At 44.5% G+C, this 24868-nt stretch overlaps 2 protein-coding genes across 8 annotated transcripts in view; one reads left to right on the top strand and one right to left on the bottom strand.

The window, feature by feature from the left end:
* The window catches only part of MED12L (mediator complex subunit 12L), a 151276-nt gene that overhangs the window by 64876 nt on the left and 61532 nt on the right, over nt 1-24868 (top strand). The window lies entirely within an intron of this gene.
* Nucleotides 7531-23182, bottom strand: GPR87 (G protein-coupled receptor 87). Its single transcript, XM_069792977.1, has 3 exons — nt 22933-23182; nt 10024-10155; nt 7531-8709 (listed from the first exon to the last, which is right to left on the bottom strand). Exons 2-3 carry the CDS (start codon nt 10058-10060, stop codon nt 7673-7675), a joined length of 1074 nt encoding a protein of 357 aa, XP_069649078.1. The 5' UTR covers nt 10061-10155; nt 22933-23182; the 3' UTR covers nt 7531-7672.

Genomic DNA, 24868 nt, shown 5'->3' with positions numbered 1-24868 from the left:
TGTAATGTGCATATGGCAAGGCTGGCTGTTACTTCTCAGCTGAGCATAAAGATACACCGAACAACACATGCATTGCAAATTACTGCTGCCTGTCCTTATTTTGCAACTTTGTGTAATGCAGTTCTGGAAGTAAACACTTCTGGTTTTGATGTGGGGTGAGTGAATGTTTAACAAACTGTAGTTTTGTACTGACTTCATTTCTCTTAAGAAAACAATATCAGCACCATATTTATGACTGCTGTAGAATATTATGTAAATCATTTATACTGATGTAAGCAGATTGATGCTGCAGTTGATTTCTACTGGTTGCATTAGTGGGGGTCCAGGTTTGCTTTAGGAAGGCTGATTGGCTTTTTAGTGACATAGTGAAGACCAGAGCCCTGTACTCCCAAAGAACATTATATGCCTGTTCTCTGCACATGCAGGCTTCATGTTAATCCCCAGGCGTTGTTCATAGTCCCATGACTTTTCAGAGCAATGCCCGCTGTAACTTCATGAGATGTTTTTAGAACAATTTTTGTTTGGCTCTATTTATGTAATGTAAATGCATCCCCAGAATGAGAGTACAGAAAGGTTGTTAAACACAGCCTGCCTTTGAATGGAATCTTAAGTTCATTCTTTCTAGAGGGGAAATTTCTTTAAGTTGGAGTCAAAAGTTGCCATTTGGTTCTTGCAAAGTCAAGGGTTGTTCTCTGTGCTTTGCAAAATATTCCTGGGGAGTTGAAGCCAAAGTATTTTACAGTAAATAGAGTGGCATCTTTGGATGGGCAGTGTGACCCTGCTGCTCAGGCTTGCAGTTTAATGCTGTAACTCACTAACTCTGTTGCCCAGAAGGAAATAAAGATAACCATGTTTGTGTTTAATAGTGAGTGAAGAACACAATTTTATATGTGTGTTTAATGTATTGAGGTAAAAAAGGAAAAGCTTAAAAACAACCCTCAAAATGCACCTTTTCATGTTAAATGTTCAAAGCTGTGCCAGTGGCTTTAGATAGCCATCCTGTGTTCAGTCTGGTTAGTGACATCTGCTTTCTCCTTCTCATTTCACTTTTATCTGTTGTATTATTTTTCCATTTTGTTAATTGTTTGGGGCCTCTGATGACTATCATTGTACTTGAAACACAATACAAACTAAACAAAACACTTCACATATTATCAAGTTTGTTACTTAATTTGAACAGGGTGTTTCTGATGTATAGTTCTAGCAGACTATTGGCAGTGGAGTTTATCAAAAGGCTATATGTTTTGAGTAGTTTTATATAGATGTAGTGGTAAAACAAACATATATGTTTAATATGCTCACACTCTTTCTTTGTCCAATACCTAGTCTCTTGATTATTTAGAACTTGATCATATTCTATAGAAACATAAAATTGCTGAACTAACTCAAACCAAGATACTAATTAACTCAGAAATCAGTTTTTTATGGTGGTCAGGAGTCATTGCTTAGGAAGAAAATAATAGAAAGGAAGGCAGATACAGTGGTGCCCACTCTGATGGTGCTCTCACCGTAAAGCACTCACTGGTTTATAGACATCCAGAGCTCCAGGCTGTGGATGGAACCAGGATGTCTTATTGCCCTGATATATCCAGGATCTTATATACACATATATTTTTTGTAAAGCTTGTTACCTTCTTCAACAGGAAAGGGGAAGACACAAAATGAAACATGTAAGCCTGTGTGAACAAGCCAGTGCTAATATGTATACCTTGAAAATGGCTTATAATGGAAATAGTTACCAATAAAGATGTCAGCTGAGGGGAGAATCTTAATTTAAAGCAATACACAATGCAGATATAAGCCCAAGTTAAGAGGATGCTCTCTCCCATTTAGCTGATCCTAGGGAAGGGCATACCTGGTGTGCTTGGAGCAGCTGCTTCTCGCCTGCGGATCAGGCTGGAGGGCTGTGCCAGCAGTGGTCCTCGCTGCTGCTCCCATGCAGAGAAGCTGCAGCGAGCTCTGGCCGCCGCAGAGTTTTTGAGCAATAAAAGCAGAACACCACTTGCCAGGGGACCAGAAAGTGAAGTGTCAGTGGTCTTCCTCTCAGAAGGTCACGAGTAGCCAGTGCATATTGGAAAAGGAAGTCAATTCTAAGCGGGCAAACTCATCTCTAACACCAGCTGAAGTGCTAAAATGTGTGGATGCTATGTGATTTCTCTCTGAAAAGTTGTGCAGGTCTCATGATGCAGCAGGCAGTTCAAGCTTCATAGCCATCAGTATGAAATTATTTTAAAAATGGTAATATGCAGAAAGGTAACAGAATCCAAGGGTGAGGAACTTTGGGGATGACTTTTTCATACTTTATATTTTGAAATTATGTCATTGTAGGATTGCCTAATGGCATGGCTGAACTTCTTGGTTAAAACTTGTTTAGAATTGTTAAACTAGAGCTAAGCATGTCAGTCACAATGCTGCCTCCAGTAAAAGACTGAAGTGTGCAGCTGTCCGTGAATCTGTGAGGTCCTGTGAGAAGGAAGAAATGCAATGTTTTCAAGTGTAAGCTGCCATTCTGTGATGGATTAAATGTTGCAGCACAGATAATTTTTTGCATGCTTCAGAGAGAAGTGAGCAGTTGTCCAAGGCAGAGGATTAAGAGTTTAAAGGGCGGGTAGGACGACTCAGCTCTGTGTACAGTTTCACCCCATTGGAATGACTCTAGACAGCAGGGCAAACTGAAGGGTCACTTTGTTATGCAAACATGGATATTTTTCCAAAATGCCAGCCAAATTTAATATTTAAGGACCTAAAGATAGCACCGCTATTTCCAAAGGGTTAGAAAGCAAGCAGTGAGCATGTTTGCCAGAAGACCCCTGCTGTATATCGTATGTTTGGTGGCTTAAGAAGAAACTGATAATGTATTTTACCTTTATCCATACAAGTCTTCCCCCAAAATCCAAAATTCACTTCTGCTGGTCTAGCCGTTGTTTTATTAAGAAAATCGTTTGAACTTTTTGTCTGAGCTCAGTGCCTATGAGAGAAAACCTTTTTTATGGTCCTGCTGATGGACTTCTGTATCAGAACCGGGGAATACAGATTCGTAGACAGAGATGGGAGAAAACTGACAGTATCAGAGCATATCTGATGACTGAAAGGTCTGCTGGTGATGGTGGTGATTTGGTTCTTCATGTGTCTGATGTCAGAAATGCAAGCTGGGATGGCAGCTCTGATGTCAGGAATGGGGCTGACAGGTTCAGACTTGGTTTTTCTAAGTGAAGGATCTTACACCACCAAACCATTGCCATATATAAGCAATATCTCTGACTACTAATCTTCTTATAGGTCTGTGCCCCGTTATCAAAAACTTCTAATGAAGCAGTCAGAGCTTCCAACCCTACTAAATGTGAAAACGCATAGATTGTATTATATCTGTGGCCAAGCTCTGTGAATTAATAAAAGCAGGATGAGTAAGGTAAATATTTTCACAGAATAATACTACTAGAAGACATGCTAATTACAAAAGTATCGCAGGACTTCTGAATTTTGTTTTTTACCCTGTCAAAGCTGCCGGCAAACACTTTATGCCTAGTTTTGTTTTGCTGACAGATACATGTCTATGGATCATTGTTGAATAGCCTTCTGAGGCCTTACAAGGATCTGTCTGAAACTTAGTTATCAGGTCTCTGGCCGCATTCAGATGGCACTGCTGTCGCTCACAACGCAAACATTTTGTGTGACAGGGTGGCACAGGGTCCAGTGGGGAGAGCTGAGGAATGGGAGTGACGCACATTTGAGTAAGTCCAGTCATGGTGGCACTAGTTAAGCAATTACGATTGCTTAATTCATGACATTCTGGTGTGCATCAATACAAAGATACATTTTTAGAACTTTGGGGGTTTTAGTTTCCTTTTTTAAGATGCCGAGGAAGCCGCGCTGGTGGAAAGCCACAGTAAATGTTATTGCTAGAGAAACCTCAAAAGTAAAGGGCATAATAAACATAGCAACAAAAGTCTTGCACGGGTAGCAGTCTGGAGCTGTCTGTAAGTACGTGTTCAAGTAACATTTCTTCCACGATAACCCCATGGCATGGAGAGTTCTGGCTGGGCTCGTCAGTTACAATGTAATGCAAAGCTTCCTAAATGAAAAAAAAAAAAATCACAATGTTCATGAACTGTATGCTCCTTGCATTCTTGGGTCTGATCTGCTGTCCTGCCTCCACCTGGAAAACCAAGTTTCACATATAGTGTCCTGTAAAAAAATCGGAGTCTCAGACTGCACAATAAAAATTTACATATGCTTCTGTCTTGAGGTGGTTCTCTGAAATGACAGCAATAAATCAGGGCCTGAGACTTTTCCTACGAACTTTCTTGTACCTTTTTCTTTCAAGAAGAACTTTTAAAGACCAAAATTCCATGTCAAATTCAGACAATTTAAATATAGTTATCTGGTATGTGGAGACTAGGGTATTGTTTTATAATTCATTTTTAGCCCTGGGAAAATATTTCACAAACAGTATCTTCAGAGAAGTGTTGTATATGTAAGTGCATGTATAAACCAGTGATAAAGGATTATCACAGATACATCCTGTCAAGATAAAGTAAACTTATTTGGGGGGCAATTTTACAGTGAAGTGTTGTATGTATTGCAGATGTCGGGCTTCAGAGCAGAGACTCATTCTGGCTGGTCTGTGTGCTGGGAGTGTGTGGCTGCATCTTCCCTTCCCAGTGCAGGATTTCATATGGATGGCCCACTGCTCCCAGGTGGGACCACACTTTCCAGAAACTACTGGTTGCTTTATCTCTTTGTCCCCTGGAAAGGGTATCTTTAGGCCATTCTTTGGAGGGCATCACCCTGGGTGCAGTTGCTTTGGATAATAGACTTTTTCATATAAAAATCTTACTAGGGCACAGCAGTACTGTTTCTCCTAGGAGGAAATCCTATGTAAATGCAGCCTTTAGTTAAAAAATAAGTGGGTAGTGAGAAAGTGTAGTGTGTGTGCATGTGCATCCTGTAAGGAGAGTATGCAGCATGCTAGAGGAGGTGTAGGTCGCCATGTGGTCATGTTTTCAGCATCGCTGAGCTTCACCATTTGGTGCGCACCGTTGTGCGAGTGGAGAATCCTGGATCCTGTACACCTGGTCTGCAGTCTCCTCACCTGTCCTTTGTGTCCCTGGTTAGGAACAAACAGGGATGTGTCCACTGAAGTAGCTCTTTGTGCTTTGCTGGAGTTGGGTAGGAAGTCCACCATCCACCTGGAAAAAAGTTACAATTCTGAGAGGGGTTCAAGCTTTCTTGCTCTGCATATATACGATGAATCCTATAGTGTGAGTGTGTGTGTGTGTGTATGTATATTATGTATAGAAATACTCTGCTATACTGTATATTTGAAATATTTCTAGTAGTCAGGATATTTGAATTCAATCTTAGGAGGTGCATGCTTGTTCTGTGATCTGCTTCTGATGGGATTTAGCTCAGCGAAGCACGTGGGGTACAGGCTCAGCTGTCTGTTTATGGTAAGGAGGAGCTGGAGCACCGCTGAGAATGGAAGAACCTGGATGAAACTGGGCATCAGGGAGACTGGTGGAAACGCATAGCCTGACTGTGGTTGAGTAGCCTTAAGTCTAGCAGGCTCGTGAGCTTTGGTTCCAAACAGTGCAAGTGGTGACGGTTTCTGAGCAGTAGTGGACAACAAAGACAGTAAGAGCCATCTTAATCTGTAGGATGGCGGTTATTCTGCATATAGCCCATCTACTAGTAATGGGCTTGACTGTAGTTCCATCTGGTAAGGGATGTAATCGTTCACAGTTTGACAGCAGAGTCTAGCATCTCTCTCCCAGCAGATGTAAAACCTGTTGTAATGGGTCTGCACGCCTTCTTGCAAGACAAAAGATGTTTTTGGGTAAACCAAGATAGGCTTTATAGTACACAGAAAAAACTCAGCTCAAAAGCTTAATACTAGAGAAGGCTATAAGAAAGTAAAAATACAATGATACCCATCTATCTTGCATGCTGAGCCCATGGAACACATCAGGGAATGTGCAGTAGCATGAGCCACCCTTGCGGCGGGGTAATGTGCACATGGAGGGGAGGGCACAAAGTGGGGGGGAAGAAGTTACACCCTCATAAATAAATGATCTTGTTATTGGAAGTTTTTGTGTAGTGATCTCCCTTAGTGGAAAAGACAAACTGTGTGTACCTGCTTGTTCCTATGGGTGTTGCAAAGGTGTTAAAAGGGGAATAGTTGCAACGCAGAGACCGAGGTGGTGTGTGTGGGGGTGTGTGTGTATGAATTTAACACAGTAATTATCAAGCACAATTTAACAAGCCATAAAGCCATCTGTGATTTACTATTACTTGCATCATAAAAGGGAGAGCAGAAGCACTCCGTCTTGGTTTTGTTTAACCATATAAGACCTAATAAGAGACTCTTTGGTTATTAAAGTCTGTGTGTACATAACTGATCTTGCAGTCCTAAATGTTGCCATTTCACAAAAGCAACCCAGTATGCTGTTCCATTTAATTTGGTGCTTACAAGAATTTAAACTATGCAACCCGGTCCCCAAAATGCTTCTCTTAATATGCTTTTGTATGTGCATAGAACCCTAAAAGTACAAAATGGCAAATTTGATCCCAGAACTAGCCTTTGAGGTTGTGTGTGAACTCAGTTTTCTACAGAGCCGACTGGAAAACAGGGTTTATTCTGTGGTATTTACCCATTTAAAATATTTTTATTTAAAGTAGGATAAATATCCAAAATACCCCGTCTTCCTTTCCAGAAATGATCCCTCTGAACAATGTAAGTAGTTTTAGAATACTTGCATTAATCCAAATGTGTAATCCAAACAGTACAATACTTACACTTCAACTTTTTCATTAGGCATGAAACAGAATCTAAACCTGAACTAACAGTGTTAAAAAAACAAAAAAACCCCCTTGTTTCAGTAGAAAACTTCATCAGAGGTGTTCTCATGCAGTATTTTATCTTGTTATTTGAATGCTGCATTTTCAGGATTTTCTTCTCAAGCCTTTTTTCTCCTATATTAAAAGGAAAGTCCTTATATGAATGAGGCACTTGATGACGGACTATTGCCATCTTCTGTTTATTCAACTGCACTACATTGCAGAAGATGCATATTGAAAGGGCTGAGAAGCACTTTGGTAGGTTTGATCTGCGGACGAGGCGGTGCTGCCAGCACCACAAATGCCCAAGAGGAAAAGCCGAGATGCTGTCGGCCAGCGGCAAAGTGCTGTTTCTGCAGATGGAGCCCTGTGGCTGCCCTGTCCCAGCAGCCACCCTGCCTGCGAGTGCACCGAGGGGTCTCCACAGGAGTGTGTGCCACCTCCTCCCCTCTCCTTCACCTGCTGCAAGTCCTTCGGTGGCCGTCTGCCAGACCCCGGGGACGTTGGATCCTGCTCCGAGGCTGGGGCTTGTCCATTGCAGCTGGAGCCTCCTGGAGCTGCAGGTTGCTTTCTGAGCTAAGGCATCCTTAGCTTCTGTTGGCCTTTAAAAAAACCAACTAAGACAACCCCCAAAACCCCTCTGAAGTGAACCTGATCTCTGTGTGGATTTAAGCTTTTGAATTTTGAGATGGATGTTAGTAAGCTGAAATGGAAAAGCTGTACATGTCTGCACATTCCTTAATGAACTTCCATGGTCAGATACTCAAAGATATGTTTTATTTACACGATATACAAATATTCTCACAAATTAGCAAAAGTCTCTGTGTGGGTGACTTCAGACATCAGTGTATTCATGGTATATGCGCACTTCTGATCTTCTTACGCTCTGAAGTGATCTAATACTCTCACTCCTGGTTCGCATATTTGATTTTCTGAACAGCCTTCGTGAGAATGATCTACACATGAAAAAGTAAATGATTGGATCCAGACAGACATTGCATGCAGATAAGAACAGTGTCATTTCCTTACAGTAATATAAGATTTTATGTGCAGAGTCGTCTAAAATTTTATCTAGATGGCTGAAAGTAAAGGGTATTCTGCACAAATGATATGGCAGAAAGCAAGTGAAAAATACAGCCACAACAACCCTTATACTTTGATTATGCTTTCGCTTTCTGCTTGATGAGCTAATAAATTGTTTGCTCGATTTATAAATGTACCTGGATATCGCAATATAACATCCTATCAGTACTATCAGCACCACTACAAACATGCAGGTGTTGATGTAGACGACAGCTGTGTGCCACTTGACTCCCAAGGGAGACTTCAGCTTTATGCAGTCGTCTATGTTTTTCTTTGTCGGGTAGCCGTTTGTAAGAATCAGGTTTGGTAAAGCTAGGAAAGCCATTACAACCCAAACGCAGGCAGATAAGATCTTGGTGAAGGTGATGCTGTACATCCTGGAGTCTCCAAAAGGTTTCACTACTTTCAGGTAGCGGTCGATGCTGATGAGTCCGAGGAACACAATCGTGGTGTACATGTTTGCGTAAAACAGAACTGTAGTGTATCGGCACAGGAAAGAGTTGAAGTGCCACGGTCCCAGCTGCGAGTCCTGGATTATCTTGAACGGGAACGTTAGTGTCATGAGAAGGTCTGCAACCACGATGTTTTTGAGGTAAAATATAAAACTCGTTTTATTCCTGATGTGGAAAAAAATCCACACTGCTAGGCCATTCAGCAAGATGCTTGCTAGGAAAATGATGAGGTAAAGCACAGGCAAGACGATGGTGGTGAATTCGTTGTGTGTGGAGTTCCCCAGTAAGCCTGCTGTGGCGTTGGGCGAGGTGCTGTTGTCTTGGCTCAGACGATCATCTGTGGGAATGAGGGAGAACAAGAAGTTTAAAGTACGTTTCTAGCGTTTTACAAATGGGGCCGTTTTAGAACTGTCCTCTAGAAAATGTCCTATGTCTGGGCAAGTCTGGAGGCTGCTCGGGGAAAACCCGGGTTTAAAACGATGCTGCCAAGCATCGCACGTGTCAAAATAAACGCGCCTGTGGCTTGCTAACCTCTGAGCATGACGTCTGCGCTTTCTGCCGCAATACAAAGGTGCTCCTGCAAATAGTCTGACGGGAAGAAAGTGCAGGATGCGAGCGTGCGTACGTTCCCGAGGTTCCCGTACGGCTGACGAGCTCCGGGGCCGCCCTCGCCGCTGCCCTGCCGGTGAGGAGAGCGGCAGGCCCGGCTTGGCGGGGTGGACGCGGCGGCGGGCAGCGGCGCGGCCCTTCCGTCGCTGAAGGCGCTTTGACTTTGGGCGGTCGGAAGGAGCCGTTCGGCCAGGCCCGCGGCCCGGGTCGGGCGCCGCGCGGTGCGTGCGGGGCCGTTCCCTGCCGCCCAGTCTCGCGGCTGTGCCGGCGGCGTCCTCCCTCGCGGCGGGACGGGGCGGTTGCCTGCTGGACCCGCTCCGCAGACATGGCGGGTACGCCTGCTCCTGGGGGGCTCCGGTCGGCGCTGGCTGCCGGAGCAGCGGCGGGAGCGGCAGGGTGGGTTTGTGCGAGGAATCGTTTTTGCGGTATCCGAAGAAGGTAAATAGCCTGGCAATTCTCCGCAGAGAGAACCGGTGAGCCCGGTTAGTGAAACGCGAGAAGGATCTGAGTTCCTGGAATCCACCCGCCATCCCGGCGGAGCGGGGCGCTCGCCATGTTGCAGGCCGAGGTCTGCACTGCCCGTCGCCACTCTTGTGCGGGGGAGTGGGCAAAGGCATGTTGGGAACAAACTTTTAACCAAAATTACAGGGTGTCAGCTCTTGGCTATCTTGACAGAATGCAACTTGTGAGCTGGGATGGTTTGTTTATCAAGAGATAGGACTCTGGGGAGACTCTTTGGGCCTATTAAAACCCTAATTTAAAACTTAGCTTAGTTAAATGTATTCTCTGGGGATTTTAAGATGTCGTGTGTAAATGTTTGTGAAGAAACTTCAGGCTTATAAATTCTCTCATAAAACTATAGCACATTTTATTTCATATTGTTTATACTCTGAACTTGGCTCGTGTGGTAAACCTGGACTGACACCCATGGGGGCAGCACTTAGCCTTTTCTGAAATTACTTACTTCTTTAAAATGTTGGTAGGAACTGATAGTAATACAATAAACACTTCTCAATCACTCAAATCTCCAACATTATTTTACCTGGCAGTTTTCCATAGGACAAATTGTACCCCATCATTTGCGCTGCTGTAGGTTTCAGCTGAAATGCTTTTCAGGAGTCCCACTGGCAGCCGAAGATCCAGGATGCGGCATGGGCTGTGCCAGCATTACATTCTGGGGAAAATAAATTGGAATTAAAACCAAAGCAAAACAGAAGACCCCACCCTCCTCCTGCCAGCATGGAGAGGAGCTTTGTGCGATGAGCATCCTCCAGAATTCCCAATGGAAGGGCTGAGGCGTGCTGGTGTCTGATCTCTGGATACTGCACAGCTGTGCTGCTATCGAGGTCTTCATCTTCACTTACAGCTGGGCATCTGCTGCATTGTTGCAGGCAATCCTGCCATGTTAGTTTCTGTAAGCCTATCAGTTTCACTGTTAAAACTACTTCCCTTTCTCCACCTCACTAACAGAGCTGTGCTGGAGCTTTATTGCTGTCATATTTAGCAATGTTATTCTAGTTTCTAGCCTGAATGTCTCTGTGGCCACTTTCTGTCTCATATAGTCTTGTATCAGTGCCTTTCATTTGAAGAACCCGTCTCCATCTCTGATACTTAGCCCTCTGTGTGTTTCTTATTCTACTGAAACTTCACTTACTGTGATGAAGCAAGCCCAAAACCTTCTCATATTTCTGTAAGACTTGAAGATACCAGCCCTTCTCTGTATCTGCTCCAGTTAAGGTAATCTTCCTTGAATCCCATTGACAAATACTGTGCGCTGTTTTACAAATGAGGTTTAAAAAAAGCTTGTGGTGGTTGGGTTCCTTGTCACCACTAAAACACCTCATCTAACATTTTCTGGGATCTCACTTCCTCAGTTCCTCCTTTTGTCTGCACCAGGTAGGTAGCAAACGGCTCTGACACACTTTCTGTCCCCTCGATGCTTCACAGGGATCGATGCCAGTGTGTAGCCAGCTTGCTTGTTGTCCTTAGCTGCATGATCTTGTGGGTTTTTTGTGCCAGCAAACTTCAGTTCAAGTTTGTTAACTTCTGTAAAAATATGTCTTGTCTTCCTTATTTTGATTTCTTCAAAAAATTTGGACCAAACTTTGCAAAAACCTGGCCAAGAATGTTTTCTTAAATTGGTACTGCATTTGATAGTCTCCAGGCAGGTATTTCTACACCACCCTTCTCAGCTTTAAAAACAGGTTAGCGTTCAAGTATCTGCAAACATACCACCCCAGTTACTGCAGTAGGTGAAGTTTGTCTCCTAACTGCCAGAACATGCTGGTTTAATGGTTTCATGCCTTTGTTATGATCTGCCACTACAGCTGGTTTCCTATTCCTTGGTAAAGGCCCTTGACCTTATTCCTGACATCTCTTGCTTGGATGTCTTCTTTGTTTTTCAATCTTGGACATTTCAGTGATGGATGCCTGAGAGTTTATAATTTCTCACTTCTTGAAGTAAAAAAAAAATCCTATGTAATTATGAGAGGTGTGTGTATAACTTTATCCCAATTTGCTGGGTACATTATCGAAATTTTAAGTTCCTGTTCCTTTCTCATGGTTTTGAATGAAGTGCTTCAGAAGCCAGCCTACTGAAAAGCTGCAGAATCTAATTTATGCTCTGATGGCATTGTTCCAAGTAATTTTGACAATACTGATTTGTAAGACTACGTTCCAGATGATTGCTTTACTCTTGCAGTGTGCAAATGCATTAATTTTTCCATGCTTCACTTTCTGTTTACAAGTTTTGATATGAAAACTAGCAAAATAGTTCAGATTTCAGCAATTACACTAGGCCTGACTGCCTCTCTTATGGGAATGAATAGGTGATAAAATTACTGAAGCCCTTTTGCAGACCTAAACTTGTTTTATGCGATTATCACTGTGTTATAAACTGCGTTGAATTGTCACTAGATGGCAGTAAAGGAAATAATTACATTTTAAGTGTTAGAAATTTTAATTCTGATGTTTTAAGCTTTTTATTGGTTTAGCTTCTTGTCTGGCATTGTTTGCTCTGATAATAACTGGGGTCCCCAATGAGATTCTCAGGGCTATTTTAGATATTTTATTTTCCCTTGGTCTGAGAAGCAGTAACCTATTGCTTTTTTGCTGTTGTTTATAAATTGCAGCTATCCTTTTTTACCCAGGAGGCACTGAGATCAAAAGAATATGTGATTTTATGAAAAGATGCATATCTATCTTCATATGCAAATAAGATGCTTATTTCCCTGCTTTTCAGAGTTCCTTTTAAGTCTGCGTAATTCTTGGTCCTGGTCCCTGGAAAGCTCCCTGCTCTCAGGCTCTTCAGGCAAGTGCTCTCCCAGGTCCTCAGTCCAGAGAAGTTCATAAAGCATCAGTTGTGTTGCCTGAGATTTGAGGCAGTGCGACTGCTGGCTCCTGTGTTCCCATGCTGTAACCCTGGGAAATACGGCAGCGTTTGATGGAGCTGGGGTTTAAATCTGTGCTAAATGGACTTCTCATGTACTGTCAGTTACTCTAGGTCCAAAAGGGATTTGCTCTAAATCCTGTCAAAAAAGGCTTCTTCCTTTTTCCACCTCTGCATCTGTCCTTTTAGGTGGATGTTGTCACTAAGAGACCATAAAATGTAACAGCAGGTAGTATCTGTGAATGCCTCTTCATGTACAGACAGCCCCTACACTCTCCAAAGGTTTTATCTCTTGTTTTACATCAGAAAACTGGCAGATGTTTTCTGGCACTGGTGAGAAAGCTCCCTTGCTGCAGGGGATCTCTGCCTAGCTGTCTTCTGGTCTCTTCTTCTAGCTTGTACTGTTGGCGTTCCCGTCTGCATCCTGTGCTTGACTGTCAGCAGAGACAGGCCATCCACAACATCCTTAAGATTCTCAAGCCCCTATTCAGTGTGGATCAAAATTCAGTTTCCTTCCTCCTTGTGGGTGGTATTTTGGTTTTTGGGTACTGTTACTTGAATCCACTGGGCTCTTAGTCTGACTCTTGGCATTTAGGCATTAAAACCCCGTTGTTTTATAGCTGAAAACTACTGCAGAGGATGGACTGCAATCACTTGGACCAGAAATGGCTAATCACTGTCACAGAAGGCTCTGCCTGGGCAGGCATGTTTCTTAGCATCCAGGCAATGTGTTACAGTCCCCAGTCTCTGATGGACTCACCAGTGCCTGTTGGGGTTTGATAGTGTCAGCACTGCTCCCGTGCTTGTCTTGCAACTCGACTGCTCAGGTGCAGGTCTGCTTATCTCCCCAGTCTATGCAAAACCTGTGGTTGCTGAAGCAGCCTGGCTGCTCGGTTGCTGGGCTCTGTTGTCCCTTATGGATGCAGCATGGGAAGGCGCTGCGTGGGTGACAGCAGCAGCAGCAGCATCCCATCTCGTACACTTTTCAAGTCAGTGCTGCTTACTTTTAGCGAATCCCATACGGGCTTGCTGATTCCTGCCCAGAGTACTGACCATGGGGGATCCCTGCCACATGCATCTTCCTGGCCAGTGAAGATGTGACCACACTCTAATTGCCCAGGGAAATCCAGGTCACCTGGAAGCCATACTGGGAGCTTGCTTGTTGTTCCTGCAGACCAATAAGGATCAAGCCTCTGAATGGATATCTCTACGTCATCTTATTCCTGATGGTTTTCATGTTAAAACATGTTCAAAAAAATCCCGACAAAGTATGGGTTGGAAAAAGAAAGCAGCAAACTCTTCACAAATGTTAACCATGACAGCTAAACTACATTAGCAGTGTTCTGTATCCTGCCTTGCTGGCACAGCTGAGCTCAGCAGAGAGGCTTTGGTGCGTGCATGGGGTGGAGGTTAGAGACAACACCTACTGAGGGCTGCCCTAATTATGTGCTAAAGACTTTCCCTTATGCTGCTGTAGTTTGGAACTTTAAAGTCTTAAACAGGTTTGTGCAGAGCAGCAGAGAAGTGCAGCCACGATGGCCCCTGCTGCATGGAGCTGGTCATGTGACAAAATTTTGGGATACACAGAGATGATCCTGCCTTAGGCTCACCAGTCCAAAGGTGTTTCCATAGTTTCCTGCCTAAGTCTTACCAGGCTAAGGGGTACTGTGGTAGACAGAGCACTTGGAGTAGCGTGGCTTCATTATTTACATGGTAGCGTGGGTGAGCAAGGCTCATTGGAGTAAAATCTGGTGTATCCCTGTACTCCAGAAGCTTCATTTTTTTCTGATAAAGACCACTATATTGCAGACTCTAGGAGTAAGAAGAAAGTTATCACATATGGAGAATTCACCCTTTTCCATGTGTTCTTTTGGAATGGGAGATGAAGACTGCCTTCTCTTTAAAGAGTATTTTAAGTTATTTTATAATTGTTCACTGACTATGGACTCTTGATAGTGGCTTTTTTACTTGTTTGAATGTGGTATTTCTGTGCTGAGCCGGGTTGGTTTTCTGCTCCTTGTCCAGTTCTCCAGACACTTTTCTTCTGACCAATTTCATCCTAACTAGCTGTCTCATTCTTCCATATAAATATATTCTGCTTGGATGGTTTTGAAGATGCACTAGAAGCTGCTCCTTTATTCAAGTAGCTTTTAAAACCATTCCCCTAAAGGCTGTCAACTGCATTAAATATAAGTACATACTGTTTCACAGATGAGGTAATCTTTTACTGCTAATGTTGATAGACTGGTTTATATGCATGACTGATAAAACCTCAGATGAGAAATAATAGGCTGCATGGCAGACTTCAGTGTCATATGGGTAGGGAATGACTGTATAGTTTTTCTAATGACTAAGGCTTTAAGTTGCCTCACTGTTTAAAGAGATTCTATATCCTCAACTCTAATTGCTCTTTTTTCATCTTATTTACAACTTCTTAAAAATGAGAAAATCCTCTTTGTGAACTAGACTAGATATTCTAGGTCACAGGGCTGCAGAGTTTTAAGTGATTTTTTTTTTTTTTTTTTTTTTTTTTTTATTTGGGCACATAACTTTTTGATGTGTGGCTTCCTGCCAGTCAGTCTGCGTTCATCACCATAAAGTTTGGTAAATGACACAGTTAATGTAAACAATAGAAATGTGAGGCAGTTTATTAAATTTGCTGTTGGCTGGCTGCAATTATGTTCTTTTCTGTTGCCCATCAGAACCAAATCACTGAGTTAATTGTAAAGATTTAGGGGGAAAAAGCATCGGTGAAGGCTGCAGGGTAAGTGTACGTGTGCATAAAGCTTCTGCAAGCAGACAAGTGGAGCCTGTGTCCCTGCTTTCTTCTTTATTTCAGTCCACTCCTATACTGCATCACCTGAGCAAGCCTTAATGTTCAGTTTTTCCCCTCTTGCATCTACTTATCTTCCTTAGCGCTTTTCCTTGTTCACTAAAAGAGAGCCCAATCCCAATAACCAGGACATTACCACCTTTTCCTTCCTCGGAAGCCTCTGTTGAAAACTGTCCATCTCCCTTTTGGTAAAAGTGTATGTTAATGTACTCTAATGCATAGTGGAATAACTTGATGTTCCTGTTGGAATTTGTACCTACAGCAAGCGAGTATGCACCACTTACTCTCTTGTGCTTTGCACACTTTCTTTTTTTTTGCATTTTTCTACCTGTCACATCCCCGTCCTTGGAACTGTGCTTCTGTGCCAGCTGTGCCAAGAGATGCCGTGCTGTCGGCAGCAGCACAAGTGGTGACAAGAACTAGCCTAGCGCCAGGGTTTGTGTTAGTCCGAGACTCCTGTGCACTGCAGGACCGCAGCCGCTTGTGTTCAGATGTGATCATATACCAAGTATAGTGTCTTTTGTCTGCAGTGGGGCTAGGAGAGCTGAGGTGGTTCAGCCTGGGCCAGAGGAGGCTCAGGAGCTCCTACAGTCCGCATGGCTACCTGGCGGGAGGGAGCCTGGCTCTTTCTTCTCAGTGGTGCCCTCTAATCCAGACAGGAGGTGGTGGGCACAAACTGGGACTCAGGAAATTAGATCTGAGCACAAGAAGATGCTTTATTACTGTGCGAGTGGTCAAACATGGGTGCAGGTTGCTCGTGGAGGCTGTGGATCTCCATCCCGGGAGACACCAGCCCTGCAGCCTGGTGTTGCTGGCCCTGCATGTGGTGGGATGGGGAGCTCCTGGGGCTGGCTGAGCTAAATGGTGGTGTCCACCACCCTGCATGTCCGACTTAGCCAGAACTGGCACATGTTGGCTGCTTCAAACTGGGAACTGCTTCAACGTGGGCTGGCTGGGGAGAGGGTGAAGATAGCCCTCCGTGGGGCTTTGTGCCGTCAGCTCCTGGTGCCTGCCTTCCTGGGAGTGTGGTGGTGGAGGGGCATGCAGACAGTATGTGCTAGTTCCCTGTAACGCAGTAACGCTGCCATGCTTACCTGACTGAATTGCAGAGAGGCTGAAAAATAACAGCTAGGGTATAACTGTCTTCAGCTGTGGCTTACAGTGCTTGTCTGCTTACATCCAGAAACAGGAACCACTGCCTCTGCTCAGAAAGCTTCTCGTCTGCTTCAGTATCTAGTACAAAACCCCCTTTTTGGTTTTCAGGTTCCTCCTTGAACTTCCCCCTCAATTCCAGCCTAACTTTTCCGTCACGCATCTCTGAATGGCACAGTGTCCTGTGCTGCGGCGCAACGTGCGTCCATCTGCCTTCAGCTGGTAGAGCAGCTTCTCTTCTCTCCAGGATCCTATCCTGTCCCTGCCCTATCCTATCCATTTGTCTTCAGTAGAAGACACGTGATGCCAGTGGTTAGGGAGCCTACCTCCCCATGGAAACATCTGCCGAACACTGAGCTGCCCTCTGTGTCGGTACGCATGTGGGAGAAGCAGTCCCTCCACATCCGCATTGAGACACGCTTCCTTCCCCACAGTCACTTTGCCCAAGAGGTGTCTCAGAAAAATTATCTGTACACCATTCTTGTAACCTACAGAGCTTCCCGCATGCAGTCGCTTGCTAAAATTTGGGGTTTAGTCTTTCCTGGTTCTTTGTATATGACAGCTAAAAGTACTATGTATATTTTCAGTGCCCATGCTAGATTTACCTTGCATCTCAGTAACCAGCTAAATGTGCTCGTTTATGCTTTCTGCATCAGTCTCTACCCATGCTTTACTGTAGATGTTGCCTGAAATCTCACATTCATTTTGCACCTGTAACTCAGTTGTTTTACACTTGCAGGAGATCCTGAACTGGGTGTAGCAGAATGCTGCAGTAAGCATTAAATAATACTGTTTAATATGCAAAAGTCTCAATTTTGGGGGAATAGGCCCTTAGGATAACATGATTTCCTCACTTAAAAAAATTAGAATTATTTGGACATATCTAATTTTCTCAAAGTCACTTTTGGAATATTTATCCAAATGTAGCCATTAATTTTTTTCTCATTTCAAGTGAATGATTATGAACCCTTATTTTCCCCTGTGTGGGATAGCTCTGACATGAGAGCTTTTTGGGATGCTGCCTGAACTGTCAAGTTCTTTTTTTTTTTTTTTCTTTTTTTTTTTCCTGTCTGTTGAACTGTTCCTCATTAAAAGTTCATGGATTAGTATTACTTACTTTGAATCAGATTTTCTATGCAGAGGTTACAAAATCTAGTAAATGTTATTAATCATTACTGTAAGGCTGTTTATTTTTTAAACTTATTTACAGAACCTAAAGATGCATGAATTCTCTTTCCTCTTGAATATGCATCATAGTTCCTAAGTGATGTGAAGAAATGCTTTCCAGTCCTTTCTTACATTAATGACAAGCATGTGCATTTTTCATGACCAAAAAGCAGAAACTACTGTCACACATTTATTGTGGGTCCTGGTCTTGTGTATTGTGCTTTGCTCTTTGCAGGCTGACTGCAGCAATTGGCTGTATGCAGGCTGGTCTTTTCTGTAGAAGAGGCCAGCGCTTTGACTGTCATTTCTAAAGCAGTGTAGTATAAAGTGTAGTGCTAAAGTACATCTCCTTTAGGCTGCAGTTGCTTTTACATGAAGAGTTAGGAGAGAACTGCCAACAGAAGTAGTATCCCATTGGGCAGCAAGTAAATGGCTGTTGGTGGAAGACGAGCTATGTGTTGCAATTGCTTGCCTTTTTTTTTTTTTCTTAAAAAAAAAAAGAGGAGAGCACACTGCAATGGTTGGCAGAGTTGGGATAATTAATGTTTTCTCAGTATGGCAGCCTCTAATTAGATGGGAGGAAAGGATTAACTCTGGAATGCTTCTTTCTAGAAGATGCTGCTGATGGTTGTTTCTGGTTGCACAAAACCTACTGATAGTGGAAGCTGTATTGTAACCCTATAGAGCTGCTTTCTTTGAACCCCCATTAAGAACATGCCATGCAAGTTGCAACTTCCACGCGCTGCGCTCTCAGCAAGCTCGGGTGTAGGTGGCAGTCCCGAAGTGCTGAGCAGCGTGGTCCTGGCCTCTCCCCTGGCACCGCTGCCTGCTGTCCAGTTAGCCTCCACCTGCAGTCTTTTCAACTCCTTCCTGACACCGTCTTTTGCAGTTGATCATCAGCTCCAGCTCTCTGCCCAGAGCAGCATCAGCTGCAGCTGGCTGACCAGGACCATGTCTGGTCAGGCAGTGAGTATCTCCAAGGATGGAGACTCCACAGCCTCTCTGGGAAACCCTTTCCAGGGCTTGATCACCCTCGCAGTTACTAAAAAAAGCACAAACCAAAACCAAAACATTGCCACCAACAAAACCCCCTATGTTCAGGTGGAACCTCCTGTGTGTCAGTTTGTGCCCACTGCCTCCTGTCCCGGCACTGGGGACCACGGACAGGAGCCCGGCTCTGTCCTCTTTGCATCTTCCCTGCAGGTATTTGTACACATTGATAAGATCCTCCTGAGCTGCCTCTTCTCCAGACTGAACAGTCCCAGCTCTCTCAGCCCCTCCAGTACATCAGGTGCTCCAGTACGTTAGTTGCCTTTGCGGCCCTGTGCTGGCCTCCAGTATGTCCCTGTCTCTCTTGGACTGGGGAGCCCAGAGCTGGACCCAGCGCTGCAGGCGTGTGTCCTCGCAGTGCTGAGCCGGGAGGAACGATCACCTCCCTTGACCTGCTGCCCATGTTTTGCCTAATGCAGCCTGGGAGGCTGTTGGCCTGCTTTGCTGCAAGGGCAGGCTGCTGGCTCATGTTCAACTTGTCCACCAGGTCTTTCCCTGCGGAGCTGCTTTCCAGCCGGTGACCCAGCATGTCCTGGTGCAGGGGGCTGTTCCTCCCCAGGGGCAGGACTTTGCACTTCTGCTTGCTGGACTGCGTGAGGTTCCTGCCGGCCCATTTCTCCAGCCTGTTGAGGACCCTCTGGATGGCAGCACGACCCCCTGGGCTATCAGCCGCTTCTCCCAGTTTGGAGTCATTTGCAAACTTTGTCCTGTTTCCATCCCACTGGATTACAGCTCTTTTGCTGCTTGGAAGACACAGTTTTTCTCTCTCACGAGGTCACATTTCTAGTCTTCCCTTCCAAGGGGGTGACCAGAAGCAGGTTCACATTTGCATGTATTTCTCCAGAATAACTTCAACTTTTCCCTCTTTTAATGTCTTCACAAGCTGCACTCCCAGCCTTTCTGTTTGGTTCTGCTTGTGTTTTTGTGGGCTCTGTTTTTGGCACAACGGGCAGCATGGAAATCTTTGGCAAATAATCACCCTTCAGTTCCACAGGCTGTTCCTTAATTATCCAGTGTGCTTTATTATCCTGAAGTCATAGTCTTTTAAATTTAAAATTTTATGGACACAATAGTTTGGGCAAAAAGCAAAAACTGGTTATTAAGTTTCAGCATGTGGTGCTTGGGTGGTCTTGAGCTCCTTCCAGAGGAGCTGGCTTCTGTACAGGTGAGCAGGCAGCTGGCTGCTCTGCTCAGGGCTGCTGTGGAGCGCAGTGCCACGCAGCCGCTCCACGGGTTGCGCTGCAGCACACAGAGCTCCTGAGGGGCCTCCGCTCTGCAACGTGCCTGCAAGGCGAAGACTCTCTTGGGTGTCAGGCTAGATATGTTGGAGCTTTTTCCTGAAAGTATTAGCTTTTAGGTTTGATAATTGGTGTTATGCCATGAGAAACATTAAGTTAAAAAGCTCATAATGAAACTAAAAACAGTTAAGGTGTTGCTTGGGTCACAAAGAAAAAAAGTGAAGATACGTGATTGATCGCATTACACCTTCATCCATTGTAGCTCTGGCTATTGTGCATCTGTCATGTCTTGCAAATGCTACAGGGGATACTGTGAAAGAATGTCTTGTGGGGAAAAAAGAATTATCATTGGTACCTGCACGTAGGCAGTGCCATTTAAACTTTTAAGTAATTCTAGTCTCACTTTTAGGTGTTTTACTTTGCATTGAAACAATTTCTATTGATTTTTTTATATGCAATTCTAATTCATATTGCAAAAGGACAAAAAACTCCTCATCCGCTGTTGTTTTTTTGTGCTTTAGTATGTATTGCTGCGACACAATTGACCATGTTAGCTACTTGCAGCAACCCCGCTATTTCAAAGAGGAAGGAAAAGGACATGGGGATTTTGGGGTATGACTGGGAGAAGTTCAGCCTGGTGCAACCCTGATTTTTCATGAGCAGCCTGGCGAGTTCCCACTCTGTCTGCCGTTCTCAGAAACGGACAGACTGCAAATCCTGGGCAGGGTTTCAGGGTGCTGGCTGTGGAGATCTGCTGCTATTCCTCTGACCCAACTGCTTTGCCAGCTCTTGGCTGTTCCTTGTGTAGCTGCAGAAGCTGCTGGTGAGGTGAAGGTGTTACGAGCCCTATTTATACTACTCATCATCAGTTGTGACTTTGATATGTCACTGAGATTTTCCCGAGGGAAAACAAGAAGTAGTGGTTATGGTATTATCTCATGTGAGGTTCAGTCTTAGTCAGATGTGGAAACCTACTTTTGTTTATTGTGGGTGCAATTTTTTTTTTTTTTTTTAAGATGGTATGGTAATTTTTTGTGTTGGGAAGGATTAAGACAGCTGAAATGTAGGAATTAATACCACTGACTTCCTCTAGTGCTTTCTTAGCAGCACTTGGGTTAGTCTCTCTTTCAGCCTGGTTTCCTACAGAGCCCCGATAGCTGACAGCAGTATGGTGGATCTGTAGCTCTTGGTTTATGTCATGTGCATTTTCACTTAGTTCCAGACTTTTAATAAATATTGCACACTTCAAGTTTAATGCTACAATCTTGCTGTGGATGTCTTGACTGGCTTTTCCTAGCGCTCACTTGGTCGAAGAGGAGGTCTTTCTGAACTTTGTGGTGCGAAAGTGAGCAACGGACTTGCCATTAAAAGAGGAGAAGGAGCTTCCCCCTTCAGTCGTTCCTGGATATATCTCATCTAGGGCTATGTGCGGCGAGTGGAGTAGGCTTCCTGGTAGAGAGGGAGCATCTAGTCTCCGAAGGGCTGCTCTGGTGTCGGACCAACTCTGCACTGTGACTTGTTGCCTCCCTCCCAGTGCTCGTTCCCTGTCTGGCCGCCCTGCCCAGGTGTCTTCCCAGCTCAGCCGTGCTCCCAGGATCCGTGTGGCCACGTGGCTCCCGATGCCCCAGTGCTCTGGGAGCTCTGGTGCTCCAGCACCGCGCCGGGTGCGTGCTAGCGCACGACGGGCTGTGGGGTGCAGGTGCTGGGCGAGCTGGTCTCCCCGCTCCCTCCCTGCCCCGGGGGGGCCCTGGCAGCTAGGGAGGGAGCTGAGGGTGAGACAGCAGCGCTGAGCTGGGAAAGGCAACCCTCTGTGGGGAGGGAGGGAGGGAAGGAGGAGGAACTGGCGGCTGGTGCTGCTGAAAATCTACTTTTTTTTTTTCTCATGCGTCCCTAATGCAAACAAACGCTTTCTGTTTCTGAGGTCCCTGCACATCCTTTGGCCTTTCTTGCCTCCTCTGCTCCCCTGCTCTCCTCTCCCTCCTGCAAGAGCTGACCCGTGTCCTCCATTCCGGAGGGGTTGTCCCCAGGTGCTGCTGGTTCCCCCCCACCCCCCCAGGGAGTGGGGAGGGAGGAGAAGGTCTGGCTTGTGCGGGAGAGCCAGCTGCCTACCCAAAGGGTAAGGTGTCCGCCGGAGCAAGCTCGTAACCAGAGAAATGCTGGTTGCTTTCATGTGATCCGGGGCCTGTACTTCTGGGAGTGAATCAGTGACATCAGCTGAATGCTTGCCTGAGTTTCCTGGTTTCCCTTTTTAAAAGAAGATTGCAGAATCTTCTTTGAAAAGATGGAAAAAACTGTGAAACACCACCAGAGTTTCCAGACCAAGCATATATAATGAGAAAGCAGATGTCTACAGTCTCTATAATGCACAAACGGCAAGTCATTTTTTAACGTAGGAAAACTTTAATTGCACTGCTACTTTCAGTTCTTTGTAACTAAGAATAACCTTTTCAATCTAAAATACTCATTAAATGAGATAGGTTTTTGAAAGTGCCTTATATATTTCCCAAACTTTGAGACTAATCAGACATATAGCTTGTAAGTTGCTTTGAGACTAATCAGACATATAGCTTGTAAGTTGCTTGTTCGGAGCTATGTGGTTTTTCCAGTGAACCTGACAAGTTTTAACATGATCTGAGTGAAGTATGAAGGAAGAGAACCTTTATTCTGTATAATATAATTAAGAGAATTCAAGTATGCTTGCCTTTATGAAAGAGGTGAAAAGGAATACAGTACAAACCTTTTATATCAAACTCAGATGTTATAGTTACTGAATCTTACTTTATATGAATTAAGCTCTGCCAGGAAGTAAGTTATTGAAACCATGAACCCTCCTGCACTTCGATTCATGTCTTAGAAGGAATCATTAGTAGAAAACCATTTTTTTGCTATTGGCAAAAAGATAACGAGTAACATTTAATGAATGAATAAAAGGTTAGTAAAGTCGCGCTGTTTTGAGAACTTTTCACACTTTTAATTGATCTGATACTCAGTTTATGGTTCCAAGTCTGGTTTTCAGCAACTGCATCTTAATTCCTGTCTTCTTTTCACTTGAGGGTGATTAAGAGCAAGAAGATTCACAGAACGACTTATCAAACGCCTTTCAGATGGTCAAAGATCACTTACCTGTCACCATGGTCGCCTTCCGCTTGTCTCTGAGCTGCATCTCGAAAGTGCCTTAGACTCCTCCAAAACGCATCTTGAAACTACAGTAGGCATGAGAGTATTTCTTGCGATAAGGTAGTTAAATAAACCATATCTGGAAGTAAGCTTTTTTGCTTCCGATGGCTTTTTTTGCGATACCTGATCAGAGAGTCAAAATTCCCCTGGCCAGGAGCAACTGGAGCAACTGGCTTTCTCATTCCTGGGAATGACTCACATGCCAGGGTAGGTGAGCGGTGCGCTCCCGCTCACTTCCTGGCTCCGGAGCAGCTCAGGCGCCCAGGACGCAGACAGTGATTCACCTGAGAGGTGGGTTAGTGCCTGTTAAAGGCAGCAGCCTTCGTGCAGGGAGACGTTGCAAACAGTCTGAAGTCGTGTTTTACAGCAACCTGTGCAACCATGCCTGTGCCTTTCGGATAATATGGTTTTGTCTTCAGGGTGAATGTGAATTTAGTGTGATACTGAAGAACCTTGTGCTGGATAGATGCAACTATCTGCTAATTGAGATTATCTTGTCAATTATTAATTTGACTGTATTTAGACATCTTTAATGTTGTGCTTTGAACAGATCCTCTCTTCTAAATAGCCTGTAGGATGAAAGCAAAATGTTAAGTCTGTAACTAAATATTTCAGCTAAAATGACTAGACTGTTTACTGCATACTTTTTACTGTTATGATGTTCTTTAAGACTCTGACTGTGAGCCCACTGACTCTTGCAGTCCTGCTGTCAGTGGTCCTGGGTGTACACACATTTAGAGCAAGACAATTTAGTGCCTTAAGAGCATTGGAATAATCGTGGGAGTAGTTATATCAGGACAAAATTTTGCTTCGTGTCCATAGATGATGAAGTGGTTAATTTCCCATTTCTGCCACCTTCTTAACAAAAAAAAGCAAATATATATCTCCCTCATTAAATCTTCAGGAGAAAAAGAAAAATAATCTTAGTGCTACGAGAGCAATGGCTGCCAAGTCACTTTTCTCAGACTGCTCTGTCTGTTTTGCCTGGACTTCTCCGTATGCATTTTTTTCTTTTTTCCTCAAATCTGAGGGACTGAATCCCCAGCCCCCCCCTTCTGAGACTGGACAGCCTTTTGCATAGGTGCCCTTGACAGCTGCATGGAACCCTGTGAGGAGGCAGAGCAGGACCAGGACTTACCAGCTGCCTCCCCATAGTGGTGAACAGCTTCCTCTGGCTCTGTGTCCAGGGGGGGCCCTGTGCTACTTTCCACATTTCTGCTAGTGGGCAGACTGTAAAATTCCCACTTGCCTCAGGACCTCTCCCTTGAATCAGGTACAGTCCCTGATTGTAGGAGACTTCTGACTCGGCTCATCTTTGAAGACCAGGTTTTGCAAGGCAAAACAGATAATGCCAATGAAGCCAGCAGGAACAAGTGTTACACTTCTGTCGTATGTTTTCAGCTTTATTACAACAAGCTGCCAAAGTGATCTCAAACTGGATATTCTGACATTAAGTGATGGTTCCTGTTGCATGCACATGCTGGAGTGCACACATCGCATCACCTGAGGATGGAGGCTTTTTCTGCAGTTAAGGACAGGAGACTTGACGAAGTCTCTGCCTCTCTCAGACCTTGTACATGGCTACGTAGGACAGCATGTGCCAGCTACCATTTCACCTTCTTTCAGCTGTCCTGTGTGCTCCAGTGTTTAGCAGCTGCTTGTGTTTTGTTCCCCTCCCAACTGCTTGTCCTGTTTCTAGACTAATGGTGCATTCTGTTTTTCCTTTCTTTGGTTCACTTCCTCCGTGGCTTTCAGTCATTTTCCACCCTAACCTTACTTGTGGTGATCTAGTTCTGTGTTCCGAGTGGAGCCTGTGTAAGAGAGGAGTACGTGCCTGACTGATGGTCTTGTAGGCTGCTCCTTCGAGCTGAGAAGTTATGCC

This window comes from Haliaeetus albicilla, chromosome 9 (assembly GCF_947461875.1).
Source record: "Haliaeetus albicilla chromosome 9, bHalAlb1.1, whole genome shotgun sequence".
NCBI lineage: Eukaryota > Metazoa > Chordata > Aves > Accipitriformes > Accipitridae > Haliaeetus > Haliaeetus albicilla.
The sequence above is the reverse complement of the archived record's forward strand: the minus strand, read 5'-3'. Positions and strand labels throughout refer to the sequence as shown.

Bases quoted from the DNA above. Each gene is read 5' to 3' on its own strand.
- GPR87 (XM_069792977.1), bottom strand. From the start codon at position 10,060: ATGATGGGGTACAATTTGTCCTATGGAAAACTGCCAG. The intron at 8,710-10,023 runs GTAAAATAATGT...TCATTCCCACAG, and splicing joins GTCCTATGGAAAACTGCCAG to ATGATCGTCTGAGCCAAGAC.